Consider the following 21,055-nt stretch of genomic DNA (forward strand, 5'->3'; position numbering starts at 1 on the left):
CCATAAAAAATGGACATATATTGTAGAACATGAAACAAGCAAATATCAATAACCGATGGTGTAACACAATCACACTTACCATAGAACTGGAACGAGAACTGGGACTTTTATCACTGATGGACATTGCACTCATACTGGATGCCGTCATTGGGGTCAGAAAATCACCAGGAGCCCCTGCAGTATTGCTGCCTGTACCACTAACCGGAGCAACTGGTCAAAAGAGTGATATATATGACAAAGTTTGTGTATAGCAAACACTGAGTGGACCAAACGCAACTAGTGTTCTTTTAGATGACAGGCCTATAAATGCTGCCAAGTTTTAAGTAGGTGCACAGAAAACCTGCTGTATCATACTTTGTGAAACATGAATTGGGATAGATCAGTCATGGCAACACTCCTGAATTTCGTATCTTCACTAATCTCTCTTGACCGATTTTTGATTCAAGAATTTTATAGTAAATTCTTTCTCAGAAAAATACTTATCAAATCACATTGAAATTAAGAATTACTTCTGTTAATTCCAAAATCCAGCCTTCCAAAAAACTTGAAAAGTAAGTTTATACCATGCATAGAAAGAGTTAAGTATCTCATAGATTACCTCCCCTTACTCCACCTAGGCAGCACTCTGTATACTGGCTATCATCAGTTTTAACTTGACCACTGTATAAGACAGGATGCTCACATTTCAGGGAGGGTTGGAAGGGATATTTTTGAATGTGACTGCATAACTATTAATGGAGAAACATAATTTACTATAAAATTTCCTTTTTCTATCAAATACATTACACAATCATATTCATGTTAAGAGGATAGAAGGAGGAAATGAAGAGCATCTAACCTCTACCTAAAAGCATCATGCACAGTTAAAAAAAAAAAACTCTTTTACTTTAAGGGTAAAACTCTCCTAATGATAACTGATGCAACCAAATGTAAGTGTATATAAATGTGCAAAGAACTATTCTGTGGACACCTGCACTTAATATACAATTACCAAGAAAAGTTTTTCTTTGGTTAACCCAGCGCAAGTTGACAGGTCCTACCCAATGACGTGGTTTTGTCCGGAGTGGCATGGTCTGGTGATTGTCTGGGCAGCAACTATAGGACCAACTACATTAAACTCCATGTGAGGCCATTTCACGCAAATATAAAGAGGAAAAGTGGTCTAGGTATGCCAACCAACAGAATCCTTTATATCTTTAAATGAAACACTGTGCTGAAAGACAAGGCTCGTAGAAATAACTCATATTTTGTGAGCCAAAATAATCATTAGACATACCTGTTCTTGTGAGAGATCCGAGTTTGCTGACTGGATGACTCCCTTTAACCAGGACAATAAAACCTGCAGAGTTAGGCCCTGTTTCCCTGGTTTTAGTGGGAGGAGAAAGCTTCTGGTGTCCAGGCCAGATGGACTTTGTGTGCTTCAGATAAATTTGGTGAGCAAGTATTGGGTCCTGTAACCTTGCCTCTCTGTATGGATTGATCAATAAGAGGAGCCATACGATTATTATCTGGTTGCCAGTAGACAGAAGTCATTTCTTAGCAATGAGACACAATTGTGACATTAAAATGATTGAACCATCAGATTAAAACTGTCGGTAGTTTGGATCTGTGGACTGAGCATGGAGCTTCCATATTCGTGATTCAAAAGCCAAGTCTATCTGGAAGTATGTCTTGTATGACAGTTGCTTCAGTGGGACAGTAGACAAATGTTTAAGCTTAGCCATGTCAAGATCCATGATGGATTCCACTTCGGGAACAGGTTTAGCAAGTGAGGTAAGGATAGATCCAAGCTGAGTGGCACGTCTGAGAGATCCTTGCTGTTATTAATGTAAAGATGCTCATGTCTGTCAGAAATTATGGAGCAGTATTCCATAACAGTTAAAGGTGCCTTCTTACTTTCAATGAGATAAACTGGGGAATAAAGGCTGACAGTGGTTTGACATCATTCACATGACACCAGTAAAAACAATTACACCATTTCCCATTGTATATATTTAAAACAGAGGATCATCTAGCCAATGAGATCCTCTCCACAACTTAAGACTGAAAGTTTGTTGGAAAAGAGCCCTGTGTGACGTAGAAGTTTCTCCAGACCTGTGTGAAAGATTAGCGATCGAAGATGTTTGAGAAGCTTCCTGGTCGCTATAATTTTCTGGGAACATCTGTCGTCATGTCAAGCATATCCATGACTCATGATTTGTCCCACTGGAGAGGGTCAATCTGGATGATTTTGCAATCTGTGCCCTTCATTTTCTGGATTCATTTTGGAATAAGAACCGTTGGGAGGAAGATACAGGTATTCCCTCCCTACTTAGTGAAAGAGCTTCAACATCGATGCATTCAGATCTAGGAATGGGAGGATGATGGTGGACAGCTTGTTGTTCCACCCTTTTACAACAGGTCTGTAATAAGTCGACCCCAGAGGTTGCAGACTCAAAGGAAGATAGAAGGATGGAGGGACCACTCCCTGGATAGAGAATCAGCCAGAACATCGAGTTTGCCTGGAAAATGTTATACCTGAATGCTTACTTGAAATTGGGAACAACAACAAATGTTATCTCAAATTTGTTGCGACTTCATTCCACATTTCATAGATATCAATACAAGATACATCATGATATATATCAGTCCTTCTATGCACAAAAAACTGAGCCAACAATACAAGATACGTCATGATACATAAAAATCATTCTTTGACTCACAATACAGATGTATCAATACACGACACAGCTCCGGTGGCCTTGTGGTTAGAGTGTCTGCCTCGGATGTGGGAGGTCGTGGGTTTGATCCCTGGCTGAATCATACCAAAGACTTACAAAAATGGTACTAACAGCTACCTCACTTGGCGCTCAGCATAAAGAGGTTAGTGTTAGGACTGGTTGGCCTGGTGTCAGGATAATGTGACTGGGTGGGACATCATGCTACATGTCTGCGGCATGATGCCCCAGTGCTAGACATCATTATAAACTGCCATACTGCAGACATCATAGCAATATGACTGAAAAATTGTTAAACCTATGTAAAAAATCCAAATCAAACACACACATACACACTCAATACATGACACATCATGGTACATAATAGTCATTCTACAGGCATTATACAATACAGAAGTATCAAAACCTGACACAACATGGTACATAACAGTCATTCTTTGTACCACAACATAGATGTACCAATACATGACACGTCGAGATACATTCCAGTCCTTATATATGACCAACTTCTGATTAGATTCACTTTATCATCTCAATTTTGCACTATATTAGCACTTGAATGTCAAGTATTTAATTGTCAAAACCAGCCAGAGTAGACACATGCTTGGTGGTGGTGCTGGTTGTGCAACAGAGAAATGATGCAATTAAAAAATATCACCAATGACCCTGCCAACTTTCAAAGGTCAACAAATTTTACAAAAGAAACGAGCATCTCTCAGCTATATTTAAAATTTTTGAAGAGGGTCAGATAAAATGGTACTGAAAAAAACTTTATTAATGGAATTAATCTAGGGTGTACATACAGACTGATGGACAAACACATGGATGCCAAAATGACTGCTTTCAAAAAGACTGGCTCAATAAAAAAATAGACTAAGATTTAAATGGTCAGACTGTATCATGAATACTATATTGAGATACCAGCATTTAACCTGAATTATTGTACTATGAATACTGCAATATGACATACTACAATTTAAAATGTCATGTTGTATCATGGATATTGCAATATGACATACTATGATTTAAAATATCATGTTGTATCATTAATACTGCAATACAACATAATTATAGGTTACTGTATTTGTATGGGAAATTATGAACGAGTTTTTCGAATGGAAATACTGCACGACCTTGGGAGTGCAGTATATATATATTGTTGTTGTAGGGTTTAACGCCATTTTTCAGCACACGGTAGGCTATACATGGCAGCCAGTATTAATGGTGGAGGAAGAACCCCGGAAAACCCATGGAAAGAACCACTGACCCATGAGAAGCTACTGGCAAGCTTTCTCACATACCCACATTGGTTGTATCCGAGACTCGCACCCACGCAGACAGAGGTGAGATGGCAGTGATCCGTAACGGAGAGCGCTTTAGACCACTCTGCCACTCGGGGCCCCCAGGAGTGCAGTACATCCATTCGACAAAATGAGTGTTTCTGTTTCTGTCATTGAATGTTTGAAATCATAATGTGGGAAAAATATGAAGTCTTTCAATTGCAATTATCAAAAAGACGCGATGAAATTTAATGCTTATTTCATTTTGAGTGCAGTAAGGAGGATGTAACTGCACTTATCATCGAAATTACAGTACAATTTTGAAATGTGTAATCAAGATTGAGAACCTATGACATGGCTCATGTAATTCATATTTGCAGAACTAAGAAAGTACATTCTGACGAAATTCAGGATGTAAAACTAAGTATATTTTTTTTGCCATTCTTATCACCAGCTAAAGAAGACAGTATATGACTTGTCACTTATATGTTATTAGTAAGGACCCTTTCTTGCGCCTGTTGTATACTGTAGCTAGCCTAAATCCGAAACATTGTATCAATGCGGAATGTGCCAAAGCAGCTGGTATGATGGATAATGCAATATGACATTCTAAGATTTAAAATATCATCTTGTACCATGGATAATGCAATATGACGAAATCATTTACACGTCTTATTATATTATTATCCTGATTACTGCAATGACAATATCATTTATATGTCAAACTGCAACATCAACACTACAATATGACATAACATTTATCACGAATACTGCAACAAGATGTAATAACATTTAGGTATCATACTGCATCATGAATAGTGCAATATCACATAATAATATTTAGATGTCACATTATATCGTACAACTACACTATGACAATAGCATTTAGAGGTCATTTTATATCATGAATACTACGCTATGACAATAGCACTTAGATGTCACATCATGAATACTACACTATGACAATAGCATTTAGATGTCACATCATGAATACTACACTATGACAATAGCATTTAGATGTCACATCAAGAATTCTACACTATGACAATAGCATTTAGATGTCACATCATGAATACTACACTATGACAATAGCATTTAGATGTCACATCATGAATTCTACACAATGAAAATAGCATTTAGATGTCACATTATATCATGAATACTACATTATGACAATAGCATTTAGATGTCACATTGTATGATGATTACTACATTATGACAATAGCATTTAGACATCACATTATATCATGAATTCTACACTATAACAATAGCATTTAGATGTTATTTTATATCATGAATACTACACTATAACAATAGCATTTAGACGTTATTTTATATCATGAATACTACACTATAACAATAGCATTTAGACATTATTTTATATCATGAATACTACATTATAACAATAGCATTTAGACGTTATTTTATATCGTGAATACTACACTATGACAATAGCATTTAGACGTTATTTTATATCGTGAATACTACACTATGACAATAGCATTTATGTGTCATTTTATATCATGAATACTGCAATAATGGGTTGTTATGGATTTAAAATGATCTTGAATACAATACTAATAGTATCTTCATTAAGTTTCTCATTATAACATTATTTTTCTTTTTTAAATGGATACCCCATTTTTACACAGCATCACTTAATACAAAGACAACATAATGTGACCTTGTCTATAACAGAATAGACGTTAATAAAATACACACTAAACATTCACATTTCTTTTCTAAATGGATACCCCATTTTTACACAGCATCACTTAATACAAAGACAGCATAATGTGACCTTGTCTATAACAGAACAGACGTTAATGAAATACACACTAAACATTCACTGCACTTACAGTCCTCCAGATCAAGCAGAAAATCTCGGCTAGGAGGTCCCGTCGATTGGGCCGGAGCTCCTGGAGTCTTCTTCTTGTCAGTCTTAATTGTAACCTTTAAAGATATCAATAAAGTTCCATAACAAAATATATAAAATATTCCAAACTTTACAATACAGCTTGTTAATGAACTTAGCCCTTACAGTTTCTGATACAAGACTATGTTCTTATGTCAGTTTTCTGTTACTGTACAGCAAGCTTACATAAATAAATAAATAAATCTTATTAGTATCTAAAACAATATGAAATGGTTCTGAAAGAAAAATTGATGGAACACTTGATGCAAATAAACTACCAAATTAAGCAGCTATGTTCAATTTTCAATTAGCATGCACAAGTTCTGGTCAGTAGTAATTGGGCTAGCCATAAAACAAAACTTGCTGGTTGCAAGACATTAATAGCAATTTGAGCATATTAATGGCTAAATAATGTTTTCACTGAGAAAAAAGCTAAGTGTCATTCATACTGGCACTGGCAGGTAAAAAACCCACAACCTTTAGTTTATGAGTCTACCAAATGAACTACTTGACTCCTTCCCAATGCACAAATTATGTACAATCAAGACCCAATGACCTACTGGACTCCTTCCCAATGCACAAATTATGTACTATCAAGACCCAATGACCTACTGGACTCCTTCCCAATCCACAAATTATGTACTATCAAGACCCAATGACCTACTGGACTCTTCCCAATCCACAAATTATGTACTATCAAGACCCAATGACCTACTGGACTCCTTCCCAATCCAGAAATTATGTACTATCAAGACCCAATGACCTACTGGACTCCTTCCCAATGCACAAATTATGTACTATCAAGACTCAATGACCTACTGGACTCCTTCCCAATCCACAAATTATGTACTATCAAGACCCAATGACCTACTGGACTCCTTCCCAATCGACAAATTATGTACTATCAAGACTCAATGACCTACTGGACTCCTTCCCAATCCACAAATTATGTACTATCAAGACTCAGTGACCTACTGGACTCCTTCCCAATCCACAAATTATGTACTATCAAGACCCAATGACCTACTGGACTCCTTCCCAATCCACATATTATGTATTATCAAGACTCAATGACCTACTGGACTCCTTCCCAATCCACAAATTATGTACTATCAAGACCCAATGACCTACTGGACTCCTTCCCAATCCACAAATTATGTACTATCAAGACCAAATGAACTCCTGTGGCTTTCATAAAGCAAAATTTTCAAGAAATCAGCATAATTATCAAGACAGAATGAACAATCATAGACTCCATCCCAATCCACAAATTTAAGTAAAATCAAGACCCAAAGAACAACTGGACTCCTTCCCAATGCACAAATTATGTACTATTATGACCCAATGAACTGGATTCCTTCCCAATCCACAAATTTAAGTACCATCAAGACCCAAAAAAACAATTGGACTCTTTCCCAATCCACAAATTATGTACTATCAAGACCCAAAGAACTGGACTCCTTCCCAATCCACAAATTTAAGTACCATCAAGACCCAATGAACAACTGGTCTCCTTCCCAATCCACATTTGTAGGTACCATCAAGACCCCAAAAATAACTGGACTCCTTCCCAATCCACAAATTTAAGTACTAACAAAAATGTAGCAAAACGGGGAAACTGATTGCCACTAAAATGTGTAATCTGACTCTGTGGAATGTCAAGAATCTCAAAGTTCATTATGTGAGTAACTATCAACATACATAACCATTATAGTTCTGACCCACACGCAACTGTCATAACCCAGCATACATAATCATTATAGTTCTGACCCACAAGCAAATGTCATAACCCAGCATACATAATCATTATAGTTCTGACCCACAAGCAAATGTCATAACCCAGCATACTTAACCATTATAGTTCAGACCCACATGCAATTGTCATAACCCAGCATACATAACCATTATAGTTCAGACCCACAAGCAATTGTCATAACCCAGCATACATAACCATTATAGTTCTGACCCACAAGCAAATGTCATAACCCAGCATGCATAACCATTATAGTTCAGACCCACATGCAATTGTCATAACCCAGCATACATAACCATTATAGTTCTGACCCACAAGCAAATGTCATAACCCAGCATACATAACCATTATAGTTCAGACCCACAAGCAATTGTCATAACCCAGCATGCATAACCATTATAATTCTGACCCACAAGCAAATGTCATAACCCAGCATACATAACAGGATCTGGGTTTTGTACACAATGAATGCACACACATTTAAAGGCAAAAATACTGCCTGTGTTTCAAAGTAGCTTTTTAATGAATATAAGGTGTGAACCCAAAATTTACATTTCTATATCTTACACACCTGCTCTTTAGGTTTAACTTCCTCTTCTGATGCACTGTCACTTTCCTCTGAGCCTTCTTCACTTTCCTCATCTGAATTTTCCTCCTCACTTTCATCTTCTGAATCCTCCTCACTCTCCTCTGATTTCTCTGATTTTTTATCCCCATCAGATCCTGACTCAGAATCACTCTCTTCCTGGTTACTTTCCTCTTCTGACGAATCCTCTTCATTCTCATCATCACTACTTTCTTCATCAGAATCATCTGCAAAGTTAATAAATTATGGCAAATACATGTATGAATGCGACACAAAATCTGATTGGTTAATGTAGTAATACACTTATGAATGTGACACACAATCTTATTGGTTAATGTGGTAATATATTTATGAATGTGACACACAATCATTAATGTAGTAATACATTTATGAATGGGACACACAATCTTACTGGTTAATGTGGTAATATATTTATGAATGTGACACACAATCATTAATGTAGTAATACATTTATGAATGTGACAAAGTCTTATTGGTTAATGTGGTAATACATTCATGAATGTGACACACAATCATTAGTTAATATAGTAATAAATTTATGAATGTGACACAATCTTATTGGTTATTGTGGTAATACATTTATGAATGTGACAAAATCTTATTGGTTAATGTGGAATACATTGACGAATGTGACACAATCTTACTGGCTAATGTGGTAATACATTTATAAATGTGACACACATTCTTACTGGTTAATGTGGAAGTGCATTTATGAATGTGATGTGTAAACTGATTGGTTGAACATCAAAAACATTTTATAAAATAAAAGATGTACTGGCATTACTGTCATATCCTTACCTTCCTTGTGGTATACAGCTACCAATAATGGCATTTTAAAAGCTGACTTCACAGACTTTTACAATGATTTAGAAAATAATCTTGTTTGTGCATGCTAAACAAAAACTGTGGTCTTCTTATTTCCAAAGTATGTAATATGAGTAATCAATATTTGTCTAGGACAATTACTGTGCTTTGAAACAGTGCTTGCCATAAGACTGGTGAAATAGCTGAAGACATGGTACAAGTAAAATACAGGTAATGCTTGATTTATGCTGTTGTTGTTGTTTTGTGGGGTTTCATGCCATTTTTCAGCACACGTTAGGCTATGCATGGTGGCCAGTATTAATGGTGGAGGAAGAACCCAGGAAAACCCCGGGAAGAACCACCGACCCACAAGAAGCTACTGGCAAGCTTTCTCACATACCCACATTGGCCGAATCCTAGCCTCGAACCCATGCAGACAGAGGTGAGATGGCAGTGATCTGTAACGGAGAGTGCGTTAGACCACTCAGCAACTCGGGGCTCCTCTTGATTTATGCAACAGATGCATTCCTGAAGTCATGTTGTAAATCAAAACTGGTGAAAATTTAAAGCAACTGCACTCTCTCAAAGAATGATAAGATGTGTGTGCATGCACGTAAGTGAGCTGTCAGTAATTCACAGCACACTGCACCAGCAATGTTGCAAAAGCAAGCATATCGTACAAACTCAATGCTATTTCTTCATTATATAAGGCGTTAAAATGAAACTGTGTAAATCAACTCTGAGTACAGTGAGTCTCACCTGTAGTGAGTGCAATAAGACTGAGAAGATAGTCAGGGCCATGGTACAAGTAAAATGGTTATGTGGAGAGTATTAGCTGAGGAACCAATGGAAACTGCTTCAGAAACCAACTGGCTAATGATGTGTATGACAAGAACATAATTATGTAGTAGTTGTTGTTGTTGTAGGATTTAACACCATTTTTCAGCACACGATAGACTATACATGGCGGCCAGTATTAATGGTGGAGGAAGAACCCGGGAAAACCCCCGGAAAGAACCACCGACCCACGAGAAGCTACTGGCAGGCTTTCTCACATACCCACATTGGCTGAATCTGAGACTTGAACCCATGCAGACAGAGGTGAGATGGCAGTGATCCATAACGGAAAGCGCTTTAGACCACTCGGCCACTCGGGGCCCCCATAATTATGTAAGAACATGGTTCTGTCCACATGACCACATCAGACATCTTACAACTTGATCCAGAAATAAGTACATGGCTTGAACTTCCATGACAACTGCTTGGGAAAAATTTGGAAAATGAATGCTCTGTGCACACATAGAAATGTCAGCTAATGAGCAGATTGCAGAATTTTAACAAGGCTGCGTGACAATCAAAATAATTCTTACTTAAAACGCTAAAGAATTCTGATGAATAATTATAACATAATAGCATCAAAAGCAGTAGACATGCATCCAGTCTATGGCATAGAAAAGAAGACCTTTTCTGAAAAAATAATGGACAAGATATTTAAGTATTTTTACCAAAGCACCTTCAGTTTCTTTAGTTTTTTAATTAATTAATAATTTTTGTTTCCTGCATTGAGAGTTGTGTCTGATAAGTGACTCTTTTTATGACAAAAGTAGGAGGAGCATTGCTTTCAATAAGACACTAGCTACTGAAAACAATTCCACCCCACCTAAAAAACTTATTGTATAATTTATATATAATGCTAATAATAATAGTTTTTCTAACATTATTTTAAATTGTCATAGTTTTCTAATTTATCAGGATACATATTTTTAACTGCCATAACATTTTCTAATTTATCAGTAGATAAATTGTTTCATTCTGTGTTTCCTACTTTATCAGTAAGACATTGTTTTAAGTAGCCATACATTTTTCTAATTTATCTGTAGAGTTTTAAATTGTCATGAAATTTTATAATTTATCAGTATATACTTTGTTTTAAAGTGTCATAAAGTTTTCTAATTTATCAGTAGATACACTGTTGTGAATTTCTGCATGGGTTCGAGTCTAGGATTTGGCTAATGTGGGTAAGTGAGAAAGCGTGCCAGTAGCTTCTTGTGGGTCAGTGGTTCTTCCCGGGTTCTTCCTCCACCATTAATACTGGCCATCATACGTAGCCTATCGTGTGCTGAAAAATGGCATTAAACCCCACAACAACAACAACAACTGTTGTGAATTGCCATTAAGGTTTCTATTTATAAATAGCTACACTGTTTAAAATTGTCATAAAGCTTTCTCATTTATCAGTTCTTACATTGTTTTATAACTCCGACTTTGCCAGGCCCATGCCCAAGTGTAAAAAAAGGAGGGTTGGGCATGGGGTTAGCAACCCAACCCTGTAAAACCCAACTTGCTACAAAAACGCCAACAGAAGAAAAACCAGAAACCGAAAGCCTGAGGGAGGAAGGGTCTTCTTCTGGAAGACTTATGATGCTATGTGGTAAAAGCTGCAAGCCTGTGGCAGCCATAAAGCAGACCACTCTTCTATCAAACATGAGTATTAACATCGCAACATGGAATGTGAGGATGAGGCAGGAAAAACAGTACAAGTAGTAGTAGATGAGGAACTACAACCTATCCTTACTGGGCATTAGAGAGACAAGATGGATTCAATCTGTACAAAGAAGACTGATGACAGGAGAGATGCTACTGTATTCAGGACATGAGGAAGATGATGTGCCCAATGCACAGGGGGTGGGGCTCATGCTGTCAAAGCAAGCATATAATGCACTGATAGGATGGGAATGACACAGGCCCAGAATCCTCAAGGCAACGTTTAGGACCAAGAAGGAGAAAATAAAGATGAACATCATACAGTGCTACGCTCCAACAAATTACAGTGAAGAAAAGATGACCAGTTTTACAACAGACTACAGAACATAATAGAGAACTTCCCAGACTTAAATGCCAAAGTTGTCCATAGCAAGATGAACGAAAATGGAGAGAGATTCGCAGTCCTTTGTGCACTGAACAACCTGGTAATCGGGGGTACTATCTTTCCCCACAAAAGAATCCACAAGAACACATGGATATCACCAGGCCATGTGACAGAAAATCAGACTGACCATATCTGCATAGCCAAGACGTTCAGAAGATCTATGCAAGAAGTGAGGGTGACAAGGGGAGAAGATGTGGCACTGACCACCACTGTTGCAAGACTGAAACTTAAGCTGAAGAAGAACTTGATGGGCACAAACAAGAAGAAAACAAAGTATAACATCGGCCTGTTGAAAGATGCAAAAACTAAAGAAGAATACAGACTGACGCTTAACAACAAGTACCAAGTGATACAAAAGCTTCTTGAAGATCAGGAAAACAATGCAAACAACAGATGGCAGAAAGTTAAGGAGGCAGTGAAATCAGCATGCAAAGAAGTACAAGGCCCCATGATGCACCAGCAGAAAGAATGGATTTCAGCCAAAACATTGGCAAAATCCAGGTGCATAAACAGAAGAAAACAGCAGTAAATAGCAGTAGGACAAGAACTAAAAAAGTAAAAATACAAAAAGAGTACACTGACGCCCACAGAGAAGTGAAAAGAAGCATCAAGATGGACAAGAGAAACTACGTTGAAGGACTGGCAGCAGAGGCAGAATAAGTGGCTGGAAGTGGAAACATGAAGAAGCTGTATGACATCACCAAGAAGCTGTCGGGTAAGTACAGCAAAACAGATAGACCGGTAAAGGACAAGCATGGAAAGACCATAGCAAGTACAGAACACCAAATGAATAGATGGGCAGAACATTTTGAGGATCCGTTGAACAAGTCAGCACCACAAAATCCCCCAGAAATCCACCCAGCCAATGCAGATCTCCCCATAAGCTGTGACAATCCCATCAGAGATGAGATCACGAAAGCCATCACCCAGCTGAAGAACTGCAAGGCAGCTGGACATGATGACATCCCAGCAGAAGCCCTCAGAGCAGACTTAGAGGCTTCAGTGGAAATGCTATAACCCCTCTTTGAGAAGATCTGGGAGGAAGAAGAAATAACGACCGACTGGAAGGAGGGACACCTCATCAAGATCCCAAAGAAAGGCGACCTCAGCAACTGTTCCAACTACAGAGGAATCACACTCTTGTCAGTACCAGGGAAAGTCTTCAACCGGGTCCTCGAGGACAGGATGAAGGAGGCCATCTACCCCCAGTTATGAGATGAACAAGCGGGCTTCAGGCAGAACAGATCATGTATGGACCAAATAGCTACTCTTTGCATCATAGTCGAGCAAATGTTGGAGTGGAATTCTTCACTCTACATCAACTTTGTTGATTATGAGAAGGCATTCTGCAGCGTGGACCGAGAGACACTCTGGAAACTTCTTCGCCACTATGGCATCCCAACCAAGCTGGTGAACCTGATCAAGAACGCTTACAACGGAATGTCCTGCAGAGTCATTCATGCAGGACAGTACACAGCTTCCTAGCGTGGACTGGCACGAGGCAAGGCTGCTTGCTGTTGCCGTTTCTCTTCCTTCTCACCACTGACTAGATTATGAAGATGCCCACCAATGGGCAGAGAACTGGGATCCAGTGTACACTTTGGAGTCAACTTGAGGACCTGGACATTGCTGATGTCCTAGCACTCTTGTCCCACAGTCAGCAGCAGGTTGGCCTCAACATCCACAAAGACAAGACCAAGATTCTCAAGATCAATTATGTCAATAACAACTCAGTCTCATTTCATGGAAGTCCCTGGAAGAAGGTGGAGTCCTTCATGTACCTGGGCAGCAATATCAACCAGCAGGGTGGCTGTTGTTGTTGTTCTAGGGTTTAACACCATTTTTCAGCACAAGATAGGCTATACATGGCAGCCAGTATAACTGGTGGAGGAAGAACCCTGGAAAACCCAGGGAAGAACCACCGACCCACGAGAAGCTACTGGCAGGCTTTCCCACATACCCACGCTAGCCGAGCCTTGGACTCGAACACACGCAGACAGAGGTGAGATGGCAGTGATCCGGAATGGTGAGCGCTTTAGACTACTCGGGGCCCCACCAGCAGGGTGGCACAGATGCAAATGTCAAGGCAAAGAATCAGAGCAGATTTCATACAGCTCAATAACATCTGGAGTTCCAAAGAAATTTCCTTGACTACCAAGATCAGACTGTTCAACTCCAATGTGAAGTCAGTCCTACCGTATGGAGCAGAGACCTGGAGAACCACCAAGTCGACCGTAAAGAGAGTTCAGACCTTCATCAACAGCTGCCTAAGAAGAATTCTCCAGATCCACTGGCCAGACACCATCTGCAACATCAACCTGTAGAAGAGAACCTCCCAGCTTCCGCTAGAGGATGAGATCAAGAAGAGAAGGTGGGGATGGATAGGACACACCTTACATAAGCTGACAACCAACATTACTAGACAGGCATTGAAATGGAACCCTCAAGGCAAGCGGAGAAGGGGACGACCAAGAAACACCTGGTGACACGACTTTGAGGTGAACATCACCAAGAAGGGTCACTCCTGGAGTCAGCTCGAGGGGATGGCACAGGACAGAAGCCTCTGGCGATCTTTTGTGGGCAGCCTATACCCTGGCAGGGGTGATGGGCAAAACTGAACTAAAGACATTGTTTTACATTAAGATTAAATTTCCTAATTTATCAGTACATACACATTTTAAAATTGCAATTAAGTCTACTCAGCATTAAACATAAAAATGATATTTGTTCAGTCTTCAATCACTCAAGACAGTTCAAGACTTTAATCCAAAGTTTATTCATGCACTTGTTCAACAAATAATAATAATAATAATAATAATAATAATAATAATAATTGACTGCACCACCAAATCAGTGCAAAAAAGACCACATACATAATCTGTACACAAATTAATCTTATGTGTTACCATTACTGTACTCAATATGTAGTTTCTTACAGTAACTGTATATCATTAATTGAAGCACACATATTCCATGCATTAACTTTTTAAGCACTTATATTCCATGCATTAACTATTTAAGCACACATATTCCACGCATTTACAATTAAGCACACATATTCCATGCATTAACTTTTCAAGCACACATATTCCATGCTTAAACGATTTAAGTACACATTTTCCATTCATTAACTATTTAAGCACACATATTCCATGCATTAATTATTTAAGCACACATATTCCATGCACTAACTTTTTAAGCACACATATTCCATGCATTAACTATTTAAGCACACATATTCCATGCACTAACTATTTAAGCACACATATTCCATGCATTAACTATTTAAGCACACATATTCCATGCCTAATTTGTTAAGCACACATATTCCATGCACTAACTTTTTAAGCACACATATTCCATGCATTAACTATTTAAGCACACATATTCCATGCACTAACTATTTAAGCACACATATTCCATGCCTAATTTTTAAGCATACATATTCCATGCATTAACTATTTAAGCACACATATTCCATACATTAACTTTTCTTCAACTATTTTCCTGAAGCAACTACATTTGTTTACAACTCTCTCTCCTATCCATATCAACATAATTTTGTAGCACAAGATCCCCCATTGTTGAATTGTTTCAGAATAGAAATTAAAACTGTGCCCAACTTTCAAATCACATTTTTTTAAAATCAGACTTGGTATTCTGACTTTTCTACATTTCACTTGAAGATACTGTTGAATAGGGGTATAGGGGTTGATTGGCATGACATTTTTGTCCATCCATCACATACAATGGACTTGATACATCATTTTTGGGTTCCAAATTGCTCACCGTAGTATCGTTGACTCTATTCCAGCTCTAATGATCCCATGTACTCATCAGCCAGTTTATGCCAAATGAAATCATCATATGAAGATGAAGCATGCTGGGAGTCAGTCATTTGGGATTTTCTGAAAGGCCCTTATTTTAAACAAGCATTTGTAATTATCCTTGCTGAAAGCAAAGTTCAAATTATGGATGAATGCATGTTCCAGGGCACAATGTACTAATCACATTTAGTTGCACAACCATTCATGTTTAACTGAAGTACCCAGATGTGCAAACAGTTGCCTACCTGAAAAATGACAGATGTCTCGAAGAGTGCTACAAGACCATTACTGACAGCATGGCTTGTGTTACAACAAGCACTTGTGACAAATGTTCAAAAAAAAATTGAATACTATGCAGAGTATTATTAAAAGTGACTTTAAACTAATTTGTGGGAACTCTTGAACATCACTGCAATTTGTGCACACAAATTTATACATTTTTAGTGTGGTTCACACTCATATTTACCTTGTCATTATCTCTGTTGATATGTATTTTGGGGTCCAAAACTTGTTTTGCTTATAATCTCACATAGAGTGGTTTCTTCTTGCATGATATTACTGGATTTGGGAATTATTGTAAACATACCATCAGCACTTGATGATTCTTCATCTGAATAGAAGGCATCCTTCCTGGGTTTCTTCTCTTTCCTCTCCTTAGTGGTTGTCTTTTCAGTCCAAGGCATAACCACCTCCACATTCCTTACACTTGGGTCAGGTTGCACTTCTGGCCAATCCGGCAGCTCTTGATACCCTGTGCTCCTTTTGTTGATTACATGGGACAGAGTCCCAAGCTGGAACTGGTCACGATCTGAAACAAGAGGACAAAGTGGGCCTTTTATCATTCATCTGACTAACATTTAACTCTCTGAGCCAAAGTTCAGAGAAGTTGGACAAAGATTGGTATCAGACTTGCTGACACTTAAGGACTCACAGTACTAATTCAACTCCAATGGTAAACATATGGAAACACTATCATATTCAAAATTCAATAACTTAAAATTTCTGGGTGCTGATAATGACACCTATAATTCTTCATGTACATCTAACCTTGGTGCAAGCTTATGTGTGGAGAACACCATATGACCCGCGGCACTTTGTTTACATACATGTACATGAAACATGTTATTGATTCTGCACCAAATGAATCAGGTGCTACTTTCAGTATTGAGTACTCCTGAGTCAAGCCTGTAAAAATGCTAAAATTGCATCAGTAGAAATTTGTCAATATTTTTTTTACATTACATATAGGATAAGCTCTCAAAAGATGTTTTTCCTAAAATTTTAATTTTCATTATTAACCAATTATGGACCACCAAACCTGTAAATACTCTATTATTTCTTCACCCATTTCTAGACTGGTTCACAGTTCTTCCGTATAATTAGTACCGTGTGTCCTTAAAGGGTTTTACTCATTTTCAGTAATCTAAGCCATTTTGAAAGACTAATCAGCAACATTTGTGCAACTTGAAATGCTTAATGTAAGGATGCTTTCTGTGAAATTTGGCCAACTTGTTTTGATTGGTGTTCAAAAAAGAGTTGCTCAAACATTATCTTTTTAAAAGATATTTTTGTTATATTTTATAACAGATCAGCATTCCTGTAGAAAATTTACTGGCCTTCCTGCAATGATGCTTGCTGTCAAATTGTGTTTTTCAGTTTTTGAAAAATCAGTTTTCCTTTTGTGTTTATGTTGGACATTTGTAATAATGGATTGGCATAGTTTCAAAAAGTCTTTATGCCAATATGGGCTGTGATAAATCTTGTCAAATTATGTTCAGGATATATGAGAAGTTATGTTTTACTATTTTTAGTAACAGTAACCATATTTGAAACTGGATAATCATCATCTGTATAAATCCAAAAGACCTTCATGCAGGGATGCTTTCCTTCAGACTCTGTCAAGTACTTTTTGAGACGAAGTCATCTTACAGGGATTTTTTTAAGAATCTGCTGGCGTGTTTAATGATGGAATAGCATCATTTCCTGGATACTTTGTGTCAAATTTGGTTCATGTTTAATGGTCTTTGAACAAAAGTCATTTGACGAGTTTTCTATTTAGCAAAGATGGTTATACTTGATGATGGATGGGCACTACTGGTAAAAATTTAATAGACCTAATGCCAGGTTTCTGTATGTCAAACTTGCTCAAATTCTGTTCAACAGTTTGTGAAAAAGTTGCTTGGCAGTTTTTCTGCTTTCCGTAACAACAGCTAGACTTCATTGCATACCAGCCTCAACTGCATAAAACTGAAAGGCCTTTGTTTTCTCTCAAATGTAATTGAGATCACTTCTGCAGTTTCTGATAGAGGATTTTTCTTTTTTGTAGTAATGGTGATCTGATGGCTGGTTAACAGTATTTGTACAAAATTAAAAGGCCAGTATTCCCAAATGCTTTGTCAGATGTGTTCAAATTCTGTTAAAGTTTTTGAGAAGCTGTTTACAAGTTTTCTTATTTCTACAAACGATGGATGTTTTTGAGGATGATTTTCCTATTTCTACAAATGGTGGATGTTTTTGAGGATGATTTTCCTATTTCTACAGATGGTGGATGTTTCAGAGAATGGCTTTCCTATTCCTACAAATGGTGGATGGTGTTGAAGATGGTTTTCCTATTTCAACAAATGATGGATGTTTTTGAAGATGGTTTTCCTATTTCTACAAATGAGGGATGTTTTTGAGATGATTTTCCTATTTCTACAAATGGTGGATGTTTCTGAGGATGATTTTCCTATTTCTACAAACGATGGATGTTTTTGTGGATGATTTTCCTATTTCTACAAATGGTGGATGTTTTTGAGGATGATTTTCCTATTTCTACAGATGGTGGATGTTTCAGAGAATGGCTTTCCTATTCCTACAAATGGTGGATGGTGTTGAAGATGGTTTTCCTATTTCAACAAATGATGGATGTTTTTGAAGATGATTTTCCTATTTCTACAAATGGTGGATGTTTTTGAGGATGATTTTCCTATTTCTACAAATGGTGGATGTTTTAGAGAATACCTTTCCTACTCCTACAAAAGGTGGATGTTTTGAAGATGTTTTCTATTATAGGTTCCTATTTCGAAAAATGATGGATGTTTTATATGATGGTTTAGCCTTGCTAGCACAAACCCTAAAAGGGCGCTATGCAAGGTAGCTGTCAAATTTAGTTAAACAACTTTTAAGTGATTTGTGAAATGTGTTGAAGATTTGTATGCCTACAAATCAACATCATCGACTGTTCAAACTTGAAAGGCCTACATAATATGACTGGTTGAAATTTGTGAGGACCTTATGAGAAAAGGTTCCCAATAGCAATAGCTGAGAGACAAAGGACAACAAAGGACTGGATGCAGAAACATACCATATGCATAACTGGCTTTATGGTACAGAAATCCAAACAACAGAGCTGCCAACCCTCAAGACTCGCAATTAGTGAAAAGTGGGATACAAATTAGTGAATTTTGAACACAATTATTGAAAAATTATATCACGACATTAAGTCCATCCACTTCAATGGTCAGTACTGCATTATACGAAAATCCCAAATAAAACTAAAACCTATTATTTACACTGATTACATGTACAACCTTATCTGTAGCCAAATTTACTGATATACATAAACTTCACACTGTTTGTCAAGATCTGATGCTGTGGCAGTCTTGAACTTCCTCAATCAGGCCATGTTAAATTTGTTTAAAAACAGTTCATGCTTCTGGTTAATACTGGTGACTAAAATTGTTGCAAATTTTCAGCACCTGAGGAGGCACTAAAGTTTGTCTTATTTTTCCTCACAATAGGAAATAATCTTTCACTGTCACTGTTGCTGATCTCCAACTGAGAAAGACAGGTTATGTTCAACAAGAAAGCTCACAAATAATGCTTCAGCATTGGTAGCATGCAGGACTTGAAAAGGTGGCTTAAAGCACTCCAAAACTGAAATCTGTTGGTGTGCTATAGCACTGTGCTTTTTCACATCATTCTGCCACATGCCTACACAGGCTCGTATCGTTGCTTACAATTTATCTGTCATACATCTACTATATAATAATATTACATGGTACATCGTAAGCAACAATACCAGCCCTTTCTCATTCTGAATTGCAAAATTTGCGGCACACTACTGTGTGAAAAGCATAATGTGCATTGATGTTTAATGGCTGAATACTAGGCCAAATTTTGGTGTACTTCAATCTATACTTCACTTTCTGTGGAATACAAATAATTTTCCCTGGAGGTGTAGCTTAATTACCAAATGGTATTAATTCAGAAGATGAAAAGTCAAACAGTAAATGATTAATGGTATCGGCGCATGAGTGGAAAACTGTGCACTCAAGCAAATTATGATATATGCTAATCTTCCAATCTAACAAATTCCAACACTCGAAAAGCTGTGTTCATGTAGTTTCCCAACTTCTATGTGCTTTTTGCTGCCAATGTGCTTCCTCACATTGTCCCTGCCACCATGCCCAATGCTAAAAGTTTTGGCACACCTTGCAGAAAGCATGATGTATATTGATATTCGTTGGCTGAATGCACGGCCAATTTTTGGTATATTCCAAACTAAACTTAATTTTTTGTGCAATATATTTCTTTTTCCTTGGTGGTGATGCTTTCAAAATGTGATGCCGAATGGTAATTCAAATCAGTGTTGGCAGCGCATACATGTCGGAAAATTCCTGTTAGGCTCCGGTTTCTTTCAAAAAGCATTTGTAAAACTACTCTTAAACAAACAGATTCAAATACACTAAAATGTCTGCTAACGAGCCAACTGTAACACTCAGCTATAGTTCTACTAATATCGCAACTAGCAGTACCGGACATTTTTGGCAACTGCCGATATCACAACTAGCACCTCATGGGGAAATTTAAAATAATTGAGAAACAAAACTTTAAAAAATAATAGGATTTTGACTTGCAATTTTAACAGATTGTAACAGGTGTACATTTTCTGGCAAAGACAAGAAAGTGCATTGGTGACAGCTGAAGCAACAAGAATTGGGTTGAAGTTGAAACAGTCATCACTTATTTTTCTTTGAACTTCGTGTTTAACACCTTTATACAAATGAGAGTCACAAATTTGACTAGATTATCACAAATATCAAATTCTATCTTCAAAATTGGCATATCCATCATGAAGATAACTTATTTCTTACAGGCATTGAATGGATGCCATTATGAGACTTACTGCTTTTATCCATGATGTATATAACATGCGCTACTGAAAAAAACACCTCATTA

General features: G+C 37.5%; 1 protein-coding gene across 1 annotated transcript in view; it reads right to left on the minus strand.

The window, feature by feature from the left end:
• LOC149772807 (AP-3 complex subunit beta-2-like) overlaps window positions 1–21,055 on the minus strand; it is a 77,394-nt gene that overhangs the window by 12,084 nt on the left and 44,255 nt on the right. Inside the window, exons 17-20 of the mRNA XM_089947265.1 lie at window positions 16,419–16,640; window positions 8,237–8,478; window positions 5,857–5,950; window positions 80–210 (exon numbers count right to left, since the gene is read on the minus strand). Of these exons, the coding sequence (XP_089803391.1) occupies window positions 80–210; window positions 5,857–5,950; window positions 8,237–8,478; window positions 16,419–16,640 (689 nt within the window). The remainder of the gene's footprint in view (window positions 1–79; window positions 211–5,856; window positions 5,951–8,236; window positions 8,479–16,418; window positions 16,641–21,055) is intronic.

The sequence above is a fragment of the Sinohyriopsis cumingii genome, unplaced genomic scaffold (assembly GCF_028554795.1).
Source record: "Sinohyriopsis cumingii isolate HCF-2022 unplaced genomic scaffold, ASM2855479v2 utg001170l, whole genome shotgun sequence".
Taxonomy (NCBI): domain Eukaryota; kingdom Metazoa; phylum Mollusca; class Bivalvia; order Unionida; family Unionidae; genus Sinohyriopsis; species Sinohyriopsis cumingii.